Source organism: Meleagris gallopavo, chromosome 8, assembly GCF_905368555.1.
Source record: "Meleagris gallopavo chromosome 8, MGAL_WU_HG_1.1, whole genome shotgun sequence".
NCBI lineage: Eukaryota > Metazoa > Chordata > Aves > Galliformes > Phasianidae > Meleagris > Meleagris gallopavo.
Window position 1 is genome coordinate 12574201 of NC_139411.1, and position 21771 is coordinate 12595971.

At 42.1% G+C, this 21771-nt stretch overlaps 1 protein-coding gene across 2 annotated transcripts in view; it reads left to right on the forward strand.

Annotated features, from left to right (window-relative positions):
• Positions 1–2080: 2080 nt before the first annotated feature.
• Positions 2081–21771, forward strand: part of DLG5 (discs large MAGUK scaffold protein 5) — a 98341-nt gene continuing 78650 nt past the window's right edge. Inside the window, exon 1 of one of the 2 annotated variants that reach the window (XM_085229046.1) lies at positions 2081–3083. In XM_085229046.1, coding sequence (XP_085085172.1) covers positions 2780–3083 — 304 coding nt within the window. In that variant the 5' untranslated portion in view covers positions 2081–2779. The remainder of the gene's footprint in view (positions 3084–21771) is intronic. The other variant, XM_085229045.1, reaches the window with a different exon arrangement.

The following is a 21771-nucleotide window of genomic DNA, read 5'->3' on the forward strand; positions in this document are numbered from 1 at the left end:
CAAAGATCTTTGGTTAACTTAAATCTAAGTTTGAAAATCTCCTCCACAGTTTATCCCAGAAAACTTGGCAGGGAAACCAGAGAGAGTTTTCCCCTCCTTGTCTTACTTTTCTTCTTGAGGACTTCGGAGGAGGCTTCCTTGAAAATTGATTTTGCTTCTTTATTATCTTGGCAGTAGAGTTGTACACTCCGGGGTATTGTAACAATCCAAATCTTGTTCAATTCACATTGACACAATAATTTTTCATGTTTCATAGTTTGAGCCTTCAAATATGACACATATGACACCTCCCCTGTCAGGACAGGCTGAGAGAGCTGGGTCTATTTAGACTGGAGAAGGCTTCAAGGAGACCTGATAGCGTCCTTTCAGTATCTGAAGGGAGGCTGTAAGAAAGAACAAAGACTCTTTAGCTGCATCTTTTGTGATAGCACAAAGGGAAATGCTTTTAATCTAAAAAAGGGGAGATTTAGAATGGAACTATGGAACAATTTTTTTACAGTAATAAGAATCATAGAATGCCTAGGGCTAGAAGGGACCTCAAAGATAATCTCGTTCCAAGACCCATGTGCTGCATGCAGGGTTGCTGACTGCTAGAAGAATACAAGACCTGTGCCTGTACTGGCCTCACCCATGCGCTGCATTAACCTCCCTGGTGGATTTTTTGCAGAGCTGAAAACAAGCCATGTACACCAACATTAACTAGTATTTCTGGAATGTACTATTGCTTTCCTGACTAAAGTTTACCCAGTTTGTTGGAGAGAAATAGGCATATTTTCAGATAAAATCAAATGGCCTCAGAATAATGCAGTTTGCAGGTATTACAACACCAGCTGTTAGCCAGTGATGCAAAGCTCTGCATATGTTGCCTATAAAAGTCTCACTAAGAAAACCATTGATGCAGATTTAGAAGAAAGGAATCCACAAAAGCATAAGCAACAAGGGATAAAACATGAAAAAAAACTTGCTTCAAACCCATAGCGTACTAGCAAATATTGAGAGATATTCCTTTGAATAATGACCTTCCAGACAGGAAAAAATCCCCAAGTGCTTTCACATTGTATTCCCACTAAGAATTGTGCTGGATTTGGTATCATGGTTATGCACAGAAACTGAGGCTGTTTACACATAAGTGAGACATCACTGAACTGCATAATACAACTTGATACACAGCGTGGAACTTCAATGCTCCTAGTCAGTGAGCTCAGAGCAAACAGAATGAGCTCCCTGACTGCGGACCTATGAACATTATAACAGCACACAGGCATTGGCCCAGGACACCTTCAGGTCACCCCACTGCTACTGGATGTGATGAAGATGATACAATCACTGGTTGCACTCCTGCTGTGCCGTGAGTGCCGATGTTATCTTTGTGTGCTTATCCAGTGAGGGTTTTTCAGATAAAATGTGAATTTCAGATTTAAGTAGCCACAGTCGCTCTGCAGCCTGTACCCTGGTTGTTTGGGATTCAGTTGCTCTTCAGGACAGGAACGCGGGCAGGCTGCTTGCCTTCAGCCACATGTTGTTACTCTTTTTATTTGCCAAACGATTACATTCTGCAGCTGCTGAGAACAAGGCCGTTTGTGTTCCATTGGTAAGTTAACAGTTGTTTGTTGAGCAGCCAAAATCCCATTTAGGAGAAGATGAGACAGCACCCGTTTCTAATATGTACATCTTTTATTTGAATAACTCCTAGTTCATTTCTATAACTCCTAGTGGACAAAAATCCCAGCAGTCTGTCCGTATTGTGGCGTTTCCGTCGGATCAGACGAATTTCGGTGTATCTGTTAGCACACCGTTCCCTCGGGACGATGCCAGCCCGGAGCCCGACAGCCCTGCCCGATGCGAGCCGCGCCGCCTCCAGGCCCCGCTCCCAGAGCCGCGCCTCCGGGAGATGGCGGTGCGCGCCCCGCCGCCGAGGAGCACCGCCCCGCGGGGCCTTTGTCTCGCCACCGCCGCCGCTTAGGGGCCCGGGTTTGGTGCGGGACAAGCGGAGCTGGCGGGATGCTGGCCCCTTAAGTGATCTGATCTCTCCCTCGCCTTGAACACTGTCGACGGCCGGCCAGCCGGCCGCCCCCACCGTAGCTCTCCCGCCGCCGAGGCTCGGGTCTTTCTCGGGGCCGCCCCGCCCGCGCCCCGCCTCCTTGCAGCCCCCCCCGGCGGCCGGCGGGAGCCGCTGAGTGACGGGCGGAGCGCGGCCGGGGCAGAGGCCGTCGTGTTTCGCCGCCGGCGGCGGGAGGCGCGGAGCGGGCGGGTCGGGCCATGCGCCTCCGCGGCACCGTCTGGGCGCAGGCAGCCGCCGTGTGCGACCAATATGGCTGCGCGCTGCCGCGAATGAAAGGAGGCGCCTGGAGCTGAGGCCGTCTCCCCCCACCCCTCCTCGCCCCGCGGCCTGCAGTGAGCGCAGAAGAGAAGTTGGCTGAGCCGCCCCGCGGGGTGGGGGGCGCCGGCTGCCGGCGGAGGAGGCGGCGGTAGGGAGGTGGAGAAGGAGGAGGAGGAGGAGAAGTTGTTTGGCCGCCGGGAAGACGGAAAGGAGAGCGCGGCGCCGGCTGAGGAGGACGAGGAGCAGCCCCGCAGTGGGCTCTCCCTCCCCGAGCGCCCGAGGGGAGAGCGGCGGTCGGCAGCCCGCGGTGGGAGGAGGAGGCGAGGAGGCGCAGGGCGGCCCGGCCCCGGCTCGGAGTCGTGCGGCGGCCGGCGGCGGCGCTTCCCCCCCGACCCGCGCGTCCCCGGGGGCGGCGGCCGACCGGTGGGGCCGGGGGCCGAAGTTTGGCCGTCGGCAACTATGGAGCCGAAGCACAAGGAGCTGCTCGCGCAGTGCCGGCAGAGCCTGGCGCAGGCCATGACCGAGGTGGACAAGGTGGTGGAGCTGCTGGAGGCCGCCGGCGCACTCGGTCCCCGCGACCTGCGCGACCTGGAGGCGGCGGGCGGCGGCAAGGCCGAGCTGCTGATCGCCCTGCTGCTGGCCAAGGAGCGGGACCATTTCCAAGACCTGCGGGTGGCCCTGGAGAAGACGCAGCCCCACCTGCTGTCCATCCTCTACCTGAACGGCGTGGCGGGGGCGCCGGCGGCGGCGGAGGAGACGGCCGGTGAGCGGGGAGGGGGGCGCGGAGCGGCGGCGGCGGAGGGAGGGCGGAGGGGAGCGGCTGCACCCGCCCAACCCCGCCGGGCAGGGAGCGGCCGCGCGGCGCGGGCCCCCCGGGCTGCCTTCCTCGGGGCGGAGCGGGACGAGCGCGGGGGTCCTGGCTCTGCCGCAGCCCGCCGGCTTTTCCGGGGGAAACGGGGCTGCCGCGCTCGCGTTCGGGCTCTCGGTGTTTGTTTTCTGCTTCCTTTCTCTTCTGGGCAGCGCGCTGCCGCTTGTTCCCCGAAGTACGGCGGATGCTATGCTTCCAGCCGCTTTATCCGAGCAGCTTCTCGGTCCCCGCCGGACCCCGGTAGGCTCCGCCGCTGGGACGGGCCGGAGCCGAGCCTTGGCATCCGCCCGGGCCGCCGCTTTGCCGGCCCCGCTACCGCGCTCCTGGGAGAGAGCTCGGGTAGGCGCGTGCTCAGCCCTCGGATAAGTGTTGTAACTCCTTTTCTTCCCATGAATGTGGGCTTGTTTGGGGCCGTGCTGCTGTAGCACTCGGCTGCGGTTAGAACAGAAAAGCAATTGATAGAGCTGCAAATCACAGTGAGAATTACAGTGCAGACCTTCTGAAGTTTGTCTTTGACCCAGAGGTGTTCCTTTCTCCCTCCTCTCCGAGTCAGAATTTACTTCAAAAAGAAAAAAAAGGATTTAGTGGTAATCCTCGAGGCCTTGTAAGTGGAGCTGTGTTTTTAGATAAGAAATACTTCAGTTGGAATAAATGTAGGTGAAGAACATGCAGTTGTGCGATTGGTATGTAAGCATTCTCTTCTTGCCTACATCAAGATGATTGATAAAGAATGTGTTGTTTTTGTTGTTGTGGGGTTTGGGAATTGCTTGGTAAGTATCCATTTACATAGTTTCCTAACTCCTACGGACTATACCTCTTTTTCAGGAAAATCATAGAGCAGCTTAGTTTAGAAGGGACCTTAAAGATCATCTAGCTCCAACTCCCTTGTTGTGAGCAAGGCTGCCAACCGCTAGATCAGGGCTGCCCAGGATCCTATCCAACCCGGCCTTGAATGCCTCCAGAGGTAGAGCACTCAGGACTCTCTGGGCAACTTGTTACAGTGTCTCACCACTCTGAGTAAAAAATTTCTTCCTAACATCTAACCTAATGCTTTTAGTTTAAAGCCTTTGTACTATCGCTACCAGAGCCTTCGAGTACTGGTAGGCCCCAATGAGGTCTCCCCAGAGCATTCTCTTCTCCAGGCTAAACAAACCAAACTCCCTCAAACTTTCTTCATAGGAGAGGTCCTTTGATCATCCTTGTGGACCTACTCTGGACCTACTTCAACACCTCTGCATCCTGCTTGTGCTGGGGACCCCAGGATTGGACATAGCACTCTGGATGGGGACTTACAAGGGCAGAATAGAGGGAGACAGTTCCCTTCCTCTCTCTGCTTGCACCCATCTTTTGTTATAACCCAAGGATACTGTTGGCCTTCTGGGTTGCAAGAGCACGCTGTTGACTTATGTCCAGCTTTTCATCCATCAGGACCCCACATCCTTCTCTGCTGGGCTACTCTTAATGAGTTCTTCTCCCAGTCTGTACTTGTATCTGGGATTGTCTCAACCCAAGTGCAGTATCTTGCACTTGGCCTTGTTAAATCTCAATAGCTTCTCATGTGACCATTTTTTGAGCATGTCCAGGTCCCTCTGGATGACATTCCTTCCTTCCTTTTATATGAACTACACTCAGCTTAGCGTCATCAGCAAGCTTGCTGAGGGTACACTCGATCCCACTGTCTATGTTATTGATAAAGGTGTTGAAGAGCGATGGTCTCAAGATGGACCACAGAGGGGAGACCATGTGTGACCTGCCTTCACTTGCACATAGAGCCATAGACAGCAACCTTCTGGCTAGGACCATCCAACCAATTCTTTATCCACTTAATAGGCCAGCCTTCAAATCTTTCTCTCTTATTCGGAGATAAGGATATGGTGTGGGATCAAGTCAAAGGCCTTGCAGAAGTCCAGGTAGATTATATCAGTTTCCCTTCCTCTCTCCACTGATGCCATAAGTCCACCATAGAAGGCCACTGGAATGTTCTGACGTGATCTGCCCTTGATGAGGGCATGCAGGCTGTCTCTGATCACCACCTTGTCTCACCTGTGCCTTAACATAGCTTTGAGGATCTGCTCCATGATTTTCCCAAACGCAGACCTGAGGCTCATGAGCCTGCAGATCCCTGGATTATCCTTTCTCCCTTTCTTGAATATGGAAATATTTTCCTTTTTCCTGTCTCTGGGGATGACTTCTGACTGCCACAGTTCTTATGGAATAAAAGATTTTCATAGAATTAAGCTCTGAAGAGCTGCTTCTGCCTGGAAAGCAGTGCTTGCATGTGTACTGTTTGCTTTGCCTTTGCTGGAGTGGTACTGCTGATGTTAATACTTTGTGAAACACTAAAATATGTCTGTGAGGTTCTTACATTTTGTTGCATATCCCTGTGTTACGGTGTACAGCTGTTTCTAATGAGTATATGCCAGGACCTCACAGGACAGGGGAAAATGGATGGAACAATAGATTTCAGCACTTCCAGCGTATGTGATCTGACATCAGTGGGTGGTGGGCAGAGTGCTGGCTTTTGGAAATGGGATCTGTGATGTTTCTGTATGATTAGATTAATGTTTGGCCCTATCTTATTGGGAACATATATTAATGGCACTGGGCTACCAGTATTCCTCAGCTTTAAAAGCAAAGTCATAAAACATAAATGGCATGAAAAATGCAACGCATGTTGTGTATAATAATACTTAGTTCTAAAATGAAAGAATTATGGAATATGTCACAACACTGAGTACACAAGAAAAGTGTAGCCTGTTTGGCAAAATGAACTGTATCCTCCTTGTCTGAACCCAATCCTGAGGATCATCTGTGTTCCATTAAAATCGGTGTGGGGAAGGATGTTCCCCTGACGCAGTGGTTTTCGTTGCTACTGGTAAATGAAAGCAAAAAGAGCCAACTTGAAGTGTTAAGTTTTTGTTTGCCTTGTGATGGACATGTCTACAAATGAGTGTGTGGGAGGCTGCTAGTAGTGAGCTGCCCTCACATGTGGAGGTGGGGGACCTGAGCCCTCTGAGGCTATTCTGTATGCTCCAGCTGGATTGCTCTGAGGTCGCATTGTAAGAGGTCACAGAACTACTCGTACCTACTGAATGCCTCCAAAAAATCTCAGCCTTTGCCGACTTTGTTCTGAGCGTGTTATGCAAAAGGTTAATGTGTGAGGGTAGCTGTGATGGAAAGGTTCGTGTTGGAACCTGCGTGCAGGTGTAACCGGACCTATCCTCCGTTCTTCCATAGGAAGTCTGACTGCCTGGCTGCCTTTTGCTGACTGCGTGGGGTTTTCACTCCCTATCACTGTGGGTGTTGAAGGCAGATGAGCCCAGCTGCTTTTTGCTCTTTGGGTATTGCAGCAAGCTGTCTGCATGGAAACAGGGATTCTGTATCTAAAATACTTGCGGGAATCAATCTTCAGCATTGCATATTACCTACAAGGAGGAAAAAAAAGAAACCACCAAAGAAGACCCCCAAGTATCTCCTTTAATCTATCCAACTTTTAAAATTACCGTTAGTATCTGAAAAATGCCAAGTTACAGGGGCAACCAAGGGTCATACTCTTGTATGAACGACATCTCCTGAGTGCTTGTTGTAGGTAAAAATTAGAAGTGATCAATAACTTGTTGCACAATTAATTGGTGATTCCTTCTTCCTGTCTGATGTTGTGAGGGAAGTGGGAAGGCAGTCAGCAGGGTCCTTTTGTTTGAGATTGTAGAGTTCACACACTATGCTGAAAGGGTGGTTCTCCCTCCATTTCAGTGTATGCAACCTCACAAAAATACAGTTTTCCCTGTATTTTTCATTTGCAGAGTAACTTTGTATTCTGTCTCATTTTAAATATAACCTTTTGAATTTCAGTGATAATATGTAAACTGTGCTGGAAATGCAGGCTGTTGTTTACACCAGCAGTTCTTGTGGCTGACTGGACAATGTAGTACTGACACTTTTATAGGTATTTATCTGCACAACAGAAAGGAAGTCAACAGCTGTTCAGATTGCTACAGGGACTGAACTGGAGTCCTAGTACTTGCTGTGAGCCTTCTAGCATGGGTAACTGTGCTTATGCTTCAAGGAGCTTTCTTGATAGAATTTTCCCTAGTTCGATCTCCATTTAGATACGTTTGTTCTTCAGAATAGCTCCTATGTACTTCTGTTAAATGTATCTTTCCAAGCGTGCTTTGTTTCTAATTCAAGAATACTCTACTTACCAGTGTTTGTAAACAAAATGGATGAGAAAGCTGCCTTCTGTCAAAGCAAAAAGAACTGAAGGCACCATTTGCTCTTTTCTCCTTAGTCATGTCTGGAGGTGGCATTCAGTCCTTCCTTGAGTGATACCTTTGGTTATAACCATGCATTCCTGCGTAAATGTTTCTGTGAGAATCCGTCTCTGTCCATGTGTAAGTGAATTGTTCTCCTGATTTAAAATATCCCAGTGCTTTGCACAGGGAATAGTTCTTTCTTTTATGTAGTGTGCCACTTGCTTTTTCTTGTTTATTTTGGTTTAGATGTGGATTATTATTAATTTACATCTATCCCATATGAGAAGTCCTATATTCTGACAGTCAAATATATCCTTCCTGACGTGGAGTTTAATGACTTCCATAAGTTTCTTACATCTTAGATCTCATACTAGACCAGTCTTCTTTGACACTGATGCGAAGAACGTTTTTTAACTTAGAACATGTCCAAGAATATAGTGGCAGATATTTCTTTATGATGAGCCCTATTAAAGGGTCAAAGCAGAAATTTGTTTAGGCTACATGGACTTCAGACTACTAAAAACAATTGTCAGGGCTTTGCACTTTAATTTTTTTTTTTTGTGATATTAAAAAAATTGGAAAAACAGACTGTTTCAATTGCCAAGGTTACAATTTCATCTTGAGATGAGCTTGAGGAGTGGCTGCAAAGTTGCTCACAGCTCCGTCCTTAGCTGGGCACATTGTTGAACCGAAAAAGCTTTGCTGCATGTTTCAAAACTTGTAAATTGATCATCTCTTCTGTATTGACAGTTGATCTCCCACATTTCTGTAATCATCCAGTTGCAGTCATTGTGTGTATCCGTAAGCTTTATAGAAACAGCACATTCATTTTACTCGAAGCATTCAGCACTATTTTAGATACTATGTCAGTCTTTTGAGCTGTTTTATATATCTATTTCAATATAAGAATTTAAGTTTTAAAATTTTAAAATTTAAAATTCCTAGTGGATTGCTTTTTTTATTTTTATTTTTAAGAAAGGTCTTGACAGAGACATGAAGGAAAGAAGGAAGCTGGTTGAAAATTGAATAGTTTCCTTCTATTGTTTTATGAGGCTTATTTTTTTCCTAACTCTGGTCAGGGATTGAATGTTAATTTCTAGTCCAGAAAATAAATGTGTAGGCATTTCACTAGAATAGGAAAAAGTAGGAGTAGGAAAAAGGCCAGGAATTGCTTCTTCAGGTGTTCATTTTTTTTTTTTTTTTAAGTGTGTTACTTCAGACAGAATTAATTTGAAGTCACAGATGACTTTTAAATATTGCAGTATGGCAGCAGTCTTTGAGTGCATGTAAAAAGAAAGGACCAGCTGCCTCTTGTGTCAGCAGTTAGGAGATGGAAGGCTGAGACCCAGCTCTCATACTGGCAGCTCAGAGGCAAGAAGTGCACAAGAAATGGGACTGTGCCCAAGATGCTGGGAGTAGAACAGCTGGTGTTTGGTTCTGGGCTCTCTGCGTTTTGCCCCTTCCTTGATCCCCTAGAATGTTGCCCTGTAACGAGAAGCCAGTGAGTGGCCAAGAGGCTGTGTGGAGGAAGGCTGTGAAGTATGGAGACAGACGGTGTTGTCCTATAGAAGTGAGAAGAGAGAGGCTTGGGAGGGTAGGGGCCAGGGTAGAGGAGCATGATTGTAGAAGTGTTTGAAGAAGACGAAAAGTAATGCTGGAATTGTACATTCTCTGGGGAAAAGGGAAATGAGAATGAAGAGAAATTGTAAAAGTGTAATTTTCTGATTCAAGGACTGAACAGGCAATTTTGCAATTAAGCTCAATTTATATTCTCTTCCAGTACTGCAAATTGAAGAGTGGGACAAGTAGAGCATACAATATGCCTGGTTATGTCAGGCCTGTTATTAGTTCTTATGGTCTCCTCTCAAGCCCTGATACAGGACTTTTTTTAAAAATGGTGCAGATAAAAAGTGAGTGGTGTTCAGCAGTCACTTACATTAGGAGAAGTACAGGTCTCTGACAGTGATAAGCAATAATTAAACTTGCAAAAATACCCAGTGCTTGTTTCACAGTACATGTGTCTTCTGATGACCTCAATTACACAGTATCCCTTCCAAGTGTCAGACTAACAAATGGAAAAAGCTTCCAGCAAATGTTCAGGGGGGTAATTCCCAACGAAAAACAGTGGGTGGAAGTGATCTTTCACTCCCAAAGAAGGAAATGTGTATTTAGTAGTTCACAACTCCCAAGAGTGATGGTTCTCAATTATATTTTTGCTCAGAGGAGAAGAAAGCTAGTCACAGTAAACTCATGTGGCCACTGTTTTCAGCTATGTAAAATGAATAACAATTTTGGGGGTATCGGTGCCTACAGTTATTGAGCTGTTTTGGACATAAAACAAGACTTACTGTCTTACTGTTGCTGTGAGGTTGTTTTTGTTTTTTTTTTTTTCCCCACGTTTTGGATATCTCAGTGTGAGGCAGTCTGTTTTTGTTGTTTTTTTTAATACATGAGCAATCTTGAAATGCTGTATTTATAGTAAAATTGATCTAGGTAGCAAAACATGTCGACACAAATAACTCTGTATGAATAGAGCTGTAATAATAAAGTTGAGGCTTTATTACATTTATATCTAGGCTTCAATGACTTTCTGCATTATAGTGTGTAATCGATTAGTGCTGAAACATTATTTATGACCCTCAAGATGCAGGTCGTTAGATGTCTTTTAGTAAAAAGTATTGATTTAGAACTGAATCATCGTGGAAACATTTCGCTGAGCTTCAACTTGAGGTTATCCAATACTTCTCTTGTAGAAGCTTAATAGAATGGCACTGTCCCATGAAGAGCCTAAAGTTTTTACTACATCCTCAACTTCAGAGCCCTACCATACCACAAGGAACATGTTTGGAGATTCTCAGTGTAATTCTGACATACTACTAATTCTTGTCAGTGGCGGAGCTGGTAGTATGTTGAAGGAGGCCCACAGCACTACAGCACAGAAACCAGTTCAAAATACCTGCTGTCCAGTGTTTGCTGTGAGATGGGTGTGTTTGTATACTTACTGTGGGTTGTGTTGCATCAGCAGTTGTCCTGATGGTAACAGGTGGTACAGCAGTTTCTACTGTTGTAACTAACAAGTAAGATGAAGTTTCAGATCTCCTTCTGTAAGCTGCTGTGCAAATGGAACTCAGTCTGTACAGGACAACGTTTGCAGACTTGAGAAACATGCTGATAGACTGGGTTCCTGGGATCTCTGGGTCTTGCAGAATCTGGCAGAAGCACTCGGCTACTTGGGCCAAATACATAAGGATATTTTTCTTGACGATGAGTGGCTGTTGGGCATTAAAGAAAAACTCACTACAACTCAAAAGCCCTTCTTACCCAGCTGATATCAGAGGAAGCTAAGAGCTGGCAGTCACCTTCTCCATCAGTTTCTGAATTCTTCAGTTTCACAATTCCTGGGCTGAATTGTTCACAGCATAAATTAGCTTGTTCTGGATTGCTGCTGTTTGTATTTTAGAAGAATTTTTTTTTTTTTTTTTTTTTTTTTCAGTCATTGACTGAAAAATTAGTTTAAATTGTATGCATTATGACCTAGTTCGGGAGCTTCCCAGGCATACAGCTGTTCCTGTAGCTGGAGAAACAAGTCCAGAGGGAATGTAAAACCCGTAAGTATTTCATCTGGTGAAGCTGAACAGGAAGAGGGTTAAGGAAGAAGAGACAGGAGATACAGGCTGGTATGACACAGGCTAAGGATTGCTTTTTTGCAGACTTCTTATGTAAAAGACAATTTATGTGTTCAGAAATGTATAGAAAAATATTTTGTTAATAAACATAAACTCTTCTTATGACTGTTCAGTCATCACGACCACTTTCATACCTCATTTCCCCTTTTGCCTTAGCTTTTTATTGCACCTGAATGTAATGCTGACTCATGAATATACTTACTACTAATGTGCTTGCCTTCTAGCATGCAAGTAATTCCTGTCTATATGCATCAAGTTGGACGTGTGCAAGCATTGGCAGGGCTTGGGCCTTGTATGCTAAGTTGTGTGGATTAGATGATGTCTTTGCTCAAGTATCAGTTGTACAGGTGAGCCTCAGTAAATATAGCTGATAGTTGCTTGCTTTTCAGCTTGCTTTTCGGTTTGGGCTGGAAAATTTTTCTTGAGGATTACTCTAAAATGTTGAAATTCTGGATTCACTCTGTGCAAGCAAGCTATGTCCTGTTGATGTCAGTGCAACAAAACATTGGCTTTTGGGGTGTATTCTTTCACTTTAAGGCAGGCTAGCTGGCAGGTGTGTGTGTACAGTTTTTTTTTGTAAAAACTTTAGAACTTACGGAATGAGGGATACAAAACTGATGCAGTAAACATCAAAATTACCAAACAGAGCTGCTAAATTGTTCATGTGTTATCTTAATTAGCATGAAGCTATGTTTATTCCCTTTTTTATTGGTAGCTTTCTCCTGTTGCGTTTCATGAAAAATAAATTTGAGAAGAGATCTGAGGTTCTTAGTTGCGCCATGTGATCTTGCTCTTTTCAAGCACTTAATTTTAGATCTTCCTCGTGATCCTCTTGCTGGAGGCAGTGTTGGTTGTCAATAGATGTCAAAAGAGATGTCAATAGCTCTTCAACCAAAAGTCAGCAGGAAATGGAGGTGGTTTTAGTGACTCCTTTCTTTGAGGATAGTTTACCTGTGTAGTTTAAGTACTCTTTAATGCTTCTTGAATGATCTTGTGAGTGCTTGAAATGATTTTTAAGGTTGTCTTCCTATTTAGATCACGATGATCTGGCTTTCAAGTGGTGTGGGAATAAGCACCTTGATGAGATCAGACCATTTAAAGGTTTTCTTTGAGTTTGTGTGTAACACCACAATGAAAACATTTGGATATTAACTTCATTTCTTAATCTTTAAAATCTCGAGTAATTTTCTGGGTTGATTTTTCTTTTTTGTATTTGGAATGCTTTTATGAGAAAGTGATACTATTTGAGCACTTGCTTAAATTCTACTCAAAGGTGGATCCTTGTTCATTTTTAACAGATTTCTTTTTCAGTTTCTTTAAGGACATTTGGCTTATGTGGGTGCGTTTGAAAAAGAGAGTAAAATGCTTGAGTCTTATGCAAAAACAAACAAGTCTAATTTGTAGGCTTCTGCTTGTAATTCATTAACTGACGTGTCAGTTGCTTCATGAGCTGCTTCATCATATAGTTCTTCAATTATGCTAGGCTCTGAGTGAGCTCTGTAAGTGCAGCCTGAATTTTGGAAATAGTTGTTTTTTTAAAACAGAGCTCTAAATCCACTCAATTACAGAATACTTCTCTTGAGGAGAGAATTCACTGCTTTAAAATGGCTTCACCTTAAAATGTTGTTTGGGAGGTTTTCTTTCTAACAGAAATGAGTATTTAAAAACAAAAACAAACAAAAAAAAAAAAAAAAAAAAAAAAAAACAAAAAACAAAACCACTTCATGCACCCGTGGTGGTGGTCCTTGGGTTGCTCAGCCAGCCTGTTTTGTTCCTTATTTGTTTTGATATGCTGCGGCAGCTTTCCTTTGCTCTGTCCATGCATAGGCAGATTTTGCTTTTTTTTTTTTCTTCTTTGCTGGAGCAATGTCTCGAAGGCTTCTGGTTGCTGCTAGGAGTGGGTACTTTCTCTAAGGTGTGTTGACTACTTCTTTAGGTCAAGGGTCAGATTAGTCAGACTTAATGGGGAAAAATCCACAAGCCTGTTGAGCATCACGAGGCTGGCTTAGGTATAGAGTGCAGAACGTGACCTTTGAGATACTTAGTGAGCTATTTTTCTAAAACACTGGCCTTGAAAAGTGTAGGCCAGCATTTTGGTATATGCTACATGAGCTCACTGTACAAATCTATTCCTCTGTTGTTACTCTGGGTTATGAGCCTCATTTATTCTTCTGGCATTTTATACTACATAGTCTGGAGAAGGCAGTGGGCTGTGTGGCAGCATGTGGCAGAGCAGTGCTTTGACTGAGCAGGATGCTCCTTGGTAACGCTGACAAGCAGTTTCAAATGCTTTCAGAGGTATTTCCTGCCTCTGGTTTTTAGAGTCTGGTAGAATATCAGTAGTATTGGTATTAATATGATAATGAGTCAGGTAAGTCTGACAGCCCTGTTCTGTTAGGCCAAAACCTGTCTGCAGTTTGTATCAGAACTGGGAGAAAACCTTGTGTAAAGTTGAGGCAATTTTTCTGTCTCTGGCTGGGTTGAACTTTGGTTGATACATTGTGCGCATGTGACTTGTATTTCTTAGAGTATTCCATCAGTGCATTATAGGACAGGACCTCAGAAAGAAATTGGCCAAACATAGGAGAGGCAGAAAGATGTAATTATATCCTGTCTGTATTTGCTTATACCAGAACACATAAATTTTGTTTTCAGTGTTTCCCTGTGGCCTTCTTTGTACGGAATCAGAGATGGTTGTGTTGGTATCCTGGCTTATGATGACTTATTTCATAAAACTTGCCTTCTTTTTGATTGTGCATCTGGTAAAATTGTGTCATGTTCAACTGTTCTATTTTGGTTGTACATAGCTACTTAACAAAAGAGAGCTGGAAGGAGGGGTTGGGTGAAATACTTAACACATAGGGATGAAGTTAGTGTTTGTGAGGGAATAAATTTGCTGTGGTTAGGGCTTAATTTTGGGAGATAATTCCCTACTTTTTGCGTTAGTCAAAGAGGGTGACTTTGGATCATATGTGCTTTAAGATTCCTAACCCTGTAGATAAGGTTGTGAGATTGTGGCCTTTAGATTTAATTTTTATTAATATCAAATTTTGAATAATATTAACACTCTGTGTAAAACTACTGTTCTGAGCGTTTGTAAATAAAAGAAAAAAAAATATGTGGCACATTAGGAAGATAGAACAAAACATTTGTGTCTTTTGCTGTTGAACTGCAAGATGTGCCAGTGACCAGGCTTTTCTGGGAAGGATTTTTGAAAGTTTTTAAGAAATGAACTTGTTCTCTGATTTTTTTATTATTTTTTTTCCTGTTACATGGGACAGAAATGATGTAGGGGAATTAGTTTTTCCGTTCCAATGGTTTCTTTCTTAGTAAATGAGTGTATATCTGCAGCCTTCAGGACATAATGCTCTGACTTGTTGAAAAATCTGTTAGTATTGCAGGTCTTAAAAGCTTTTTTCTTTTTTTTAAACTCACTTCAAAGGAAGAGCTTTGTATGTTTGTTTATTTATTTTTTACTAATCTTTGGTTTATATCAGGTTGGATGTATTTGCATGATTCTTTGTGAACAGGAATTGTCCAAGACTAGTTTTCGTTAAGCATGGATTAATCTGCATGATGAAAATAATGAAACGTGTATATAGTTTTTCCAATATTTTTCTGAGATCAACTTTGTCTTTGGCCATTTTATTCTGTTTTCATCAGATGCAGTGCATATCTGCATTTTTATTTTTTTTTTAACTAGAAATAGCACTGCGGGGAAGAGCTGTTAACTCTGTCTTCTTCTAGATAGCTCTGTGTTCATTAAGAGCGTCACTGAAGATGAACCTGATAGTGCTTCAGCTAAGAATGCTCATTTCATGGTAGTACAAAAAACAATTTCTGCCTCAAAAAATAGCTTTCTAGAGAGAGTTTTTCTTTGTTGACTGCCTTCTTTATAATTTTTTTTCTGCTGTTTTTTGGATGGAGGAAAAAGAAGAGTAACCTTGCAGCAGAATAAGCCTTTAGCAGGGCTGCATTCAATTGGTTCATTGGCCACCTGCAGTTCCAGGCTCGGTTACATTGAGCTTTTTGCACAAGGTGTCCTGTTGTGCTGTTTCATACAGACTGTTTTCCCTTTCACCCCATGGTATGTTGAAACAGAACAACCAGCATTATTGATGCAAACTTCTCTGCTTCTCTTCCCATCTTCAGAAGTTGAGGGAAGATGCGCATTCAAAGCAAGATATGAATGATATATTGTTAATGAAGTATGAGGCAACTCGCTGTAAGAAATCCTATATGTTAGGAATGCAGGTAGTTTTGTCAAGAGAAAAGATAGATCATAGGCAATTATATCAGCTTGCTTAAGCCTCTTGCAGAGCCTCTTCTTTAGACTTGGGCTGGGGGATAGGGTTTATCACTGTTCTCCTGAGTGAGAACAGTCACAGGAACTCTGGGCTGAGGAGAGCAGGCAGCAAGGCTTGGTGTCCTAGTGTGTACAAATAGGTGGAGTGGTGCTGGGCTACCCAGAGGAGTGGGGCTGAGGAGTGCATGGAGTTCCTGTGAGAGTGGGAACAGGCCTCCTGAGCAACCTCAGCAATGGCAATAGCAAGCATCTCCTGCTTGCCTTGATGGAATGTCAGTCACATTGCCTTAATTATCCTCACTAGTAGTTAAGTTTGCAGGAAGAATTCCCTGTTGCTAGCAAGAAATGTTTTTTGTAAACATTAGCCCTGCTGAAGTAATCGTTGCCTCTCTAATGTAGCATATCAGTTTTTGGTATATTAGTTTGGACACAAAAGCAAAGGTCAGGATGCTTGTTGAGGTGAGGCTCAGGGCTTGGGCATGGCCAGAAGATATGTATGAATATCCCTCGCTCCGTTCTGTTTTCTTAAATTGTTAGTGTGTGACTCTAAAGTTAACAGTTTAACTATGATGTTTTATCAGATTTGATTTCTGTTCAAATGCCAATCAGAAAGTGCTCATGGTGTTGCAGTTAATGGAAAAAATCAAACTCATTGTCATGTCTCTTGCTATTAGATATTGCTGTTCAATGTTCAGTGTTTGTGCTGTAAGAAAATGGGAAATTATATAAGTATAGTTCCAATTACAGTTGCTATATTGTGTTTAGACACTAGATTACAAATATACTCCTTGAGACTGAGTGTCATTTTACTTTTGTGAGAAAAGTTTATTCTTAGATGAAACTAAAACTGACAAAAATGGCTTTTTTTTTTTTTTTAACAAATGCTTGCTTGAAAAACCAATATCACATTGGAAGACTTCTGTCATTCAGAGGATACTAATATTTGAATATGAAGGTCTGTTGCAGAGCAGATCGTGCCTTACAAAGACACAAACTGTCAAGTTGCACTGTATCTTTTTTAGAATTGTATTTTTCAACACCTAATCTCAGTTCGCAGTTCAGAATTGTGGTAAAATGTGGTTTTACGGTTGAAGAGGCAGTAAAGGGAGGTCAACCCTGGAAGACATAAGCAAGGCTAGAAGATCTGCTCCAGTGATCTATTAGATGGTGCAGCCTGCAGAAAAACGACTCTATTTTCAAAATTGCTGCCTTAAAATATGTGTTGTAAACTAGAGCTAATATTTAAGTGCTGTGACAGTATCACAGCATCTGAATCTTCCTAGTACATTTCCACAGAAATAGTCTCCTCCCCAGTACAAAGAAGAAATAGAGGAAAGCCTGCAGCCTCTCCCACTGGCTTACTGCTGATGGACTTTGTAATTACATGAGTAACTTCATCTGCAGCCTGCTTTGCTAGAGGTTGGATTTAAGATTAATCGTGTGACGGAGGATCCTGGCTTACAGCTATATCTTAATTAGAATTCAGAATCCACTTTACATTAAAAAAAAAAAAATCTTAAAACTCTTTCCTGAAAGAACGCTTATTATAGGGCAAATGAAAATGTTTTGATCTTTCTTTTCTCATAATTTGGGAATATCTTAAATATGTTATAAATATATTCCCATGCCATAGGGTTATTTTTTCTCTTTTCACCTTGTTCTCTGCTTCCATCATCTTGCTCATCTTGCTTCTTTGCCTTTATAATTGGAAGGAAAAAGCAAGTAGAAGTTAGTGACTTGACTGTTCACAGTAACGTTTCAAAGATTACTGAGTGCTATGAAAAAGTACTACTTTTCTTAGTTTTGAAATTTACTGCTGTTGAATATAACTGTGCTATTAATATGAATGTACTAAATGCCTTGGAATTGAGTGCAAAACGGCTTATTGTTGATAACCAACATTTTCTGAAAAGCATCCCATTTTTTTTTTCTTTTTTTTTTTTTTTCCAGAAATAAGTTTTAAGGCTTAACTATGATCGTAAGATTGTTCTTTCAACTTTCAGATTCTGGTGGTGTCCTGGCTGAAATTAGTCAGCTTCTAAAAGCTAGGATTTAGAAGTATTTAGTTGAATGCGTGGGAATTGTTACTTACTACATTTTGAGAACTCTTAGGGAACAGTCTTGTTAAGAATGAGAAGGATGTGATAGAGAAATTCTGTGTGTTCCAACGACTTAGCTAAGAGGAAAACAAGAGGGAAAATAGACATTCTTTTTTATGGTATTTAGTTTAATCTGAACTGCTACAGTGTAACTTCCAAGCTGTTTTGTTTTTTATGCTGGAATAAAATACTAGGGACCCCAGAGGTTTTCTTCAGGAGAAGTAGATTTGAGTAAGATAACCTTAAAAATTAGGAGGAAGTCCTAAAGCCCTTCCTTAAATGCCAACATATTAAAGATTCAGTGTGGTACAACAAGGTGCATAAGTGTATGCTGCTCTTAAGCAAAAGAGCTCTTTCCCTCCCGGGTTTTATAATGATTTTACTGTTTGCCTGAGTTAGTGTTAGGGTCATACTTAATAATCTTGTCAAATCAGGGCCTGACTTTCTCATATGATTTGCAAATAAAATTTGCTTTTGTATAGTGTTGCTTGCATTCCAGTTTTTCTAGCAACATTTGGAAATTAAATGCCCTAACTTCATTACTCTGTCTCAGCCAGGAGAATGCTCTTAATGTTGAAGCAAATGCTGGAAAAAAAGGAAGAATACCAAAAACCTTTTTCAGACCTTTGTGTATTTGTTTGAACCTTTTTATTAAGTGAAACGGGGCATAATAGAACTTCCTAAAGTTTCCTTAAAAATTGGAAAAATGAAGTTTCTTTTTATCCATGACAAAGTATCCATTTTGAAAAATGGGAAATTATGCGTCTTGTATATGGATCGTAAATATTATCAGTTTTGTTTTCCAGTCTACTTTTTAAGCCATTCATCACACCAAGATCTCATATATTTCTTCTCTTGGCAGTAATCTACCTAAAGTCTGTTGTCTTCCACAGAAGGAAAATAAAGCCAAGTAATTCCTTTGTTTAAGATGTGTTGGAGCTGGCCAGAGGTAGTCTCTGAACCTTCCAGTACAGGATTGCCAGCCATAAAACTCTCTTGAATATGTGACACTTCAGAGTTGTTGACTTGAGTTAACCTCCCCTTAACGATTGATCTTTAGCTTTACTGGAAGCATACTAAGAGTCATCAGTGAAGTAAGAAATTGGAGCAGAGTGTTACTACTCGATCATCTAAGAACTAAAACCTCTTCATAGAATCATAGAATGTTCTGAGTTGAAAGGGACCGCAATGATCATCTAGTTTCAACCCCGCTGCTATGTGCAGGATCATCAACACTAGACCCAGAGCCATTCAGCCTGGCCTTGAATGCATCTAGGGATGGGGCATCAATAGCCTCCATGGTCAACCTGTTTTTCCTCTATATTTGATTAAAAGTCTGGTGTGGTATTGGGATGCCTTGATATCTTGGTCATCTTCTTGTTTGTGTCTTTCTTTAGTGCAGTTTTGCATGTTGCCTTAAGTTAAAATGGGAATTTTTGTCTTTTGGAGTGTTATTGTCAAGGAAGTTATCCTTCTAGGCCAGCACTGTGGGGATCCGAGCTAATGAGGAGGTCAGTGCTGTGTGGTGGGATAGATGGTATTGGCACTAATGGTGTCTTGGATGAAGAAGAAAGCTCAGTTAATATTCATCCGAAGGAGGTATGTCTTGAGTTGGTTTTTATAGTGTATGTACAAAACTGAATAGCTTTACTTAATTTGTCATTACTTTTTTCCTCTTCTTCGGAGAAGATTGTGCTGATTAAAGTTTCTAAAGGGAATACTGTGCTTTAATGTAGCAGCTTTTGTGATTTGACAATAGGGTGCTTTTTTGTCTGCTAATTTCTCCACAGCTGCTTATCTTGTTCCTCATCAGCTTCTCAATTAATGTGTTCATTGGGATTTATAAGAGAAAGAATTTATAGAAACTAAAATCAGTATGTGCTTGTTAAAGGTACTTAGCTTATCTGTGGAATAGCACTTGAATATTTTAGTATCATACAAAGAATAGTGTTGTAGTTAGTTTTTTAGGTTTGGGAGCAATCTGAAAGCTAGCTATTGAAAGCAAACAAATGAAGCAATAATGCTGCTTTTGAAAAGGGTTAGTAATTCTGCAGTAGTAAAATCTGTCAGCAAATGACCTCCCAGGACCGTGTAACTCTACACCAACACACACTAATTGTCTGTCGAGGTCGCAACAAGTCCTACTGAGCCACAGCCCAGCACTGTACTGGGCCGACTGGTCAGGCTGCTGCTCCAGCGCTGGCTGACAACAAGTGGCCTTTGTTGAGGCCCTGGTGCCTCAGCAGCAGGTTGCTCAGCCTGCAGGCTGCAGGACCTGTCAGCCAGCCTAATGGTGGCTTGCGTGCTAGTAAATCATGCCAGTGGTAGCGCAAAGTCCAGAGGCTATCAGAGCGTTGCTGGGTTCTGGCTGTGAGGAGTTGTTCTGCTTCATTTTGTGTTTCCTGTCTGTGCTGTAGCACATCTTGCAGTGCCCTACATGTGATGAGATTTTCTGGGTGGGTTAGCAGTGTTGGCTTGGACTCTTTCACAAGTACTTTAGTTACAATTTAGCTCATAACAAGTGAAGCTACTTCTAAAAGCATACCACAAGGGTGAGTTGTGTAGTAGCTTTTTCAACTGCTTTTTCACTTTAGCAATTATGAGACAAAGACTTCTATTATTTATTTAGTGTTAAAACTTACTTTAAATTGTTTTCTTCAGAGCTGTGTAGGTAGATGCTCTGGTTTTGAAGTAAAGCTTTAAAAAGTTTGAGTGTTAATACATTGAAACTGACTTAATTTGGAGACACAATTATCTGCTTTCTCCTCTCTCTACATCCTAAAGTAGTTGCTTTATATGCTATCTAGCATGGCAGTTTTCCTATAAGTATTCTGAAAATGTTTCTGAACTGATTTGCATGGAGTTCTTACGAATTTGTGTCACATTTATTCAGGCATTGCTCCTAGGAGCATTAGATCTGTTTTTTTTATATCTTCTTGCCATTGTAATACAAATGCATTCTGCAGCTTGACTAATGGAATACTGGTAATACATGGTTGTTGAGTGTACACAACTATAATTTCTTCTGTTCCCCCCCCCAGCGTTATCTTACTTTTTTTTTTTAATCACTAAGCTGGATAGATTTTGTTTTCTTTTTCCCTTGAAATGTGTGCATGCTTCCCTTATGCTTTTTTTTCCCCATAGTTTATTCTGATTATTTTTTTTTTTTTTTCAAGCTTGCATTAAGTTAGGTATCAGTTTTATTTAAATTGTTAGTACATACTTGCTGATGTCATTCACCCAGGATCAATGCTGAAGATTATAGCATGCTACGACATAGTAAAAATAATGAAAATAAAGTGTTATGTGCAGAGCACCTGAAACTAGGTGATAATTACTATTATTATTAAGCAACTTGTCTGGCTTTAATCAGAGACTTGTTGGGGAGCTCAGGCATGATGAGGAACACAACAGCAAAGTGATAATAACAAAGCTTTGTTGTGTTGGGAGGACTTGGAAAGCAACGTGTGCTATCCCATCTGTGCGATCAACTTGAAGTCTTAGGACTTGAGCTGGAAGATGAGTTGGAAGAGAGCAGAAGCTGAAATGTTTTACTGTGAAGCTTCTCTAAAAGGTACTGGGAAATTAAGTGGTTGCATCTGTGTAGAGTGGCTGTGTGGGCTCTTTGGTTATTATTTTGCCTTTCTGCTTCATTTAGAAAAGAAATGGAGGCAAGATATGAAGATTTCTGGGTTCATGTTTCTGTTTTCACTCTCTTGCTCCTCTTCTTCTGAGGGATTTGATTATGATGAAATCTGCATCTTGATCAGGGTATTCATCTGCTTCGGCCATTTTTTGTGGTAGTACAGAATGTTGCTGTTTACAAAAAATAATAGAATTACCAAATTTCCTTTATAGAAGGAAAAATGTTTTTATTGGCAAATGAAGTAGTCTGATGTCCATTGCAGACATTATTTTATGTGATTCTTACAAGATCTACTGTGTAAAGAAGTCAAACATTCTGAAACTAAAATCAAACTTTTCTTGTGGTTTAGTTTTGATTGGGTCACAACAACCCACTTCCCTTTTACAGTGCTCAGTAGTATATGAAGTTCTTCAGCTGAAGTCCCAACCACTCTGGCTTCCTGTGGTGGTTTTGAGACTGATTAAAAACCGCACATGAGGGAAGATCATAATTATTTTTTTTTCCTTAAAATATTTTTACCCCCACAATTCATACGATATTATATTGTATGTGATATTGCTCTATGTGCCCTGGAATAATTTCTTTGTGAGCTG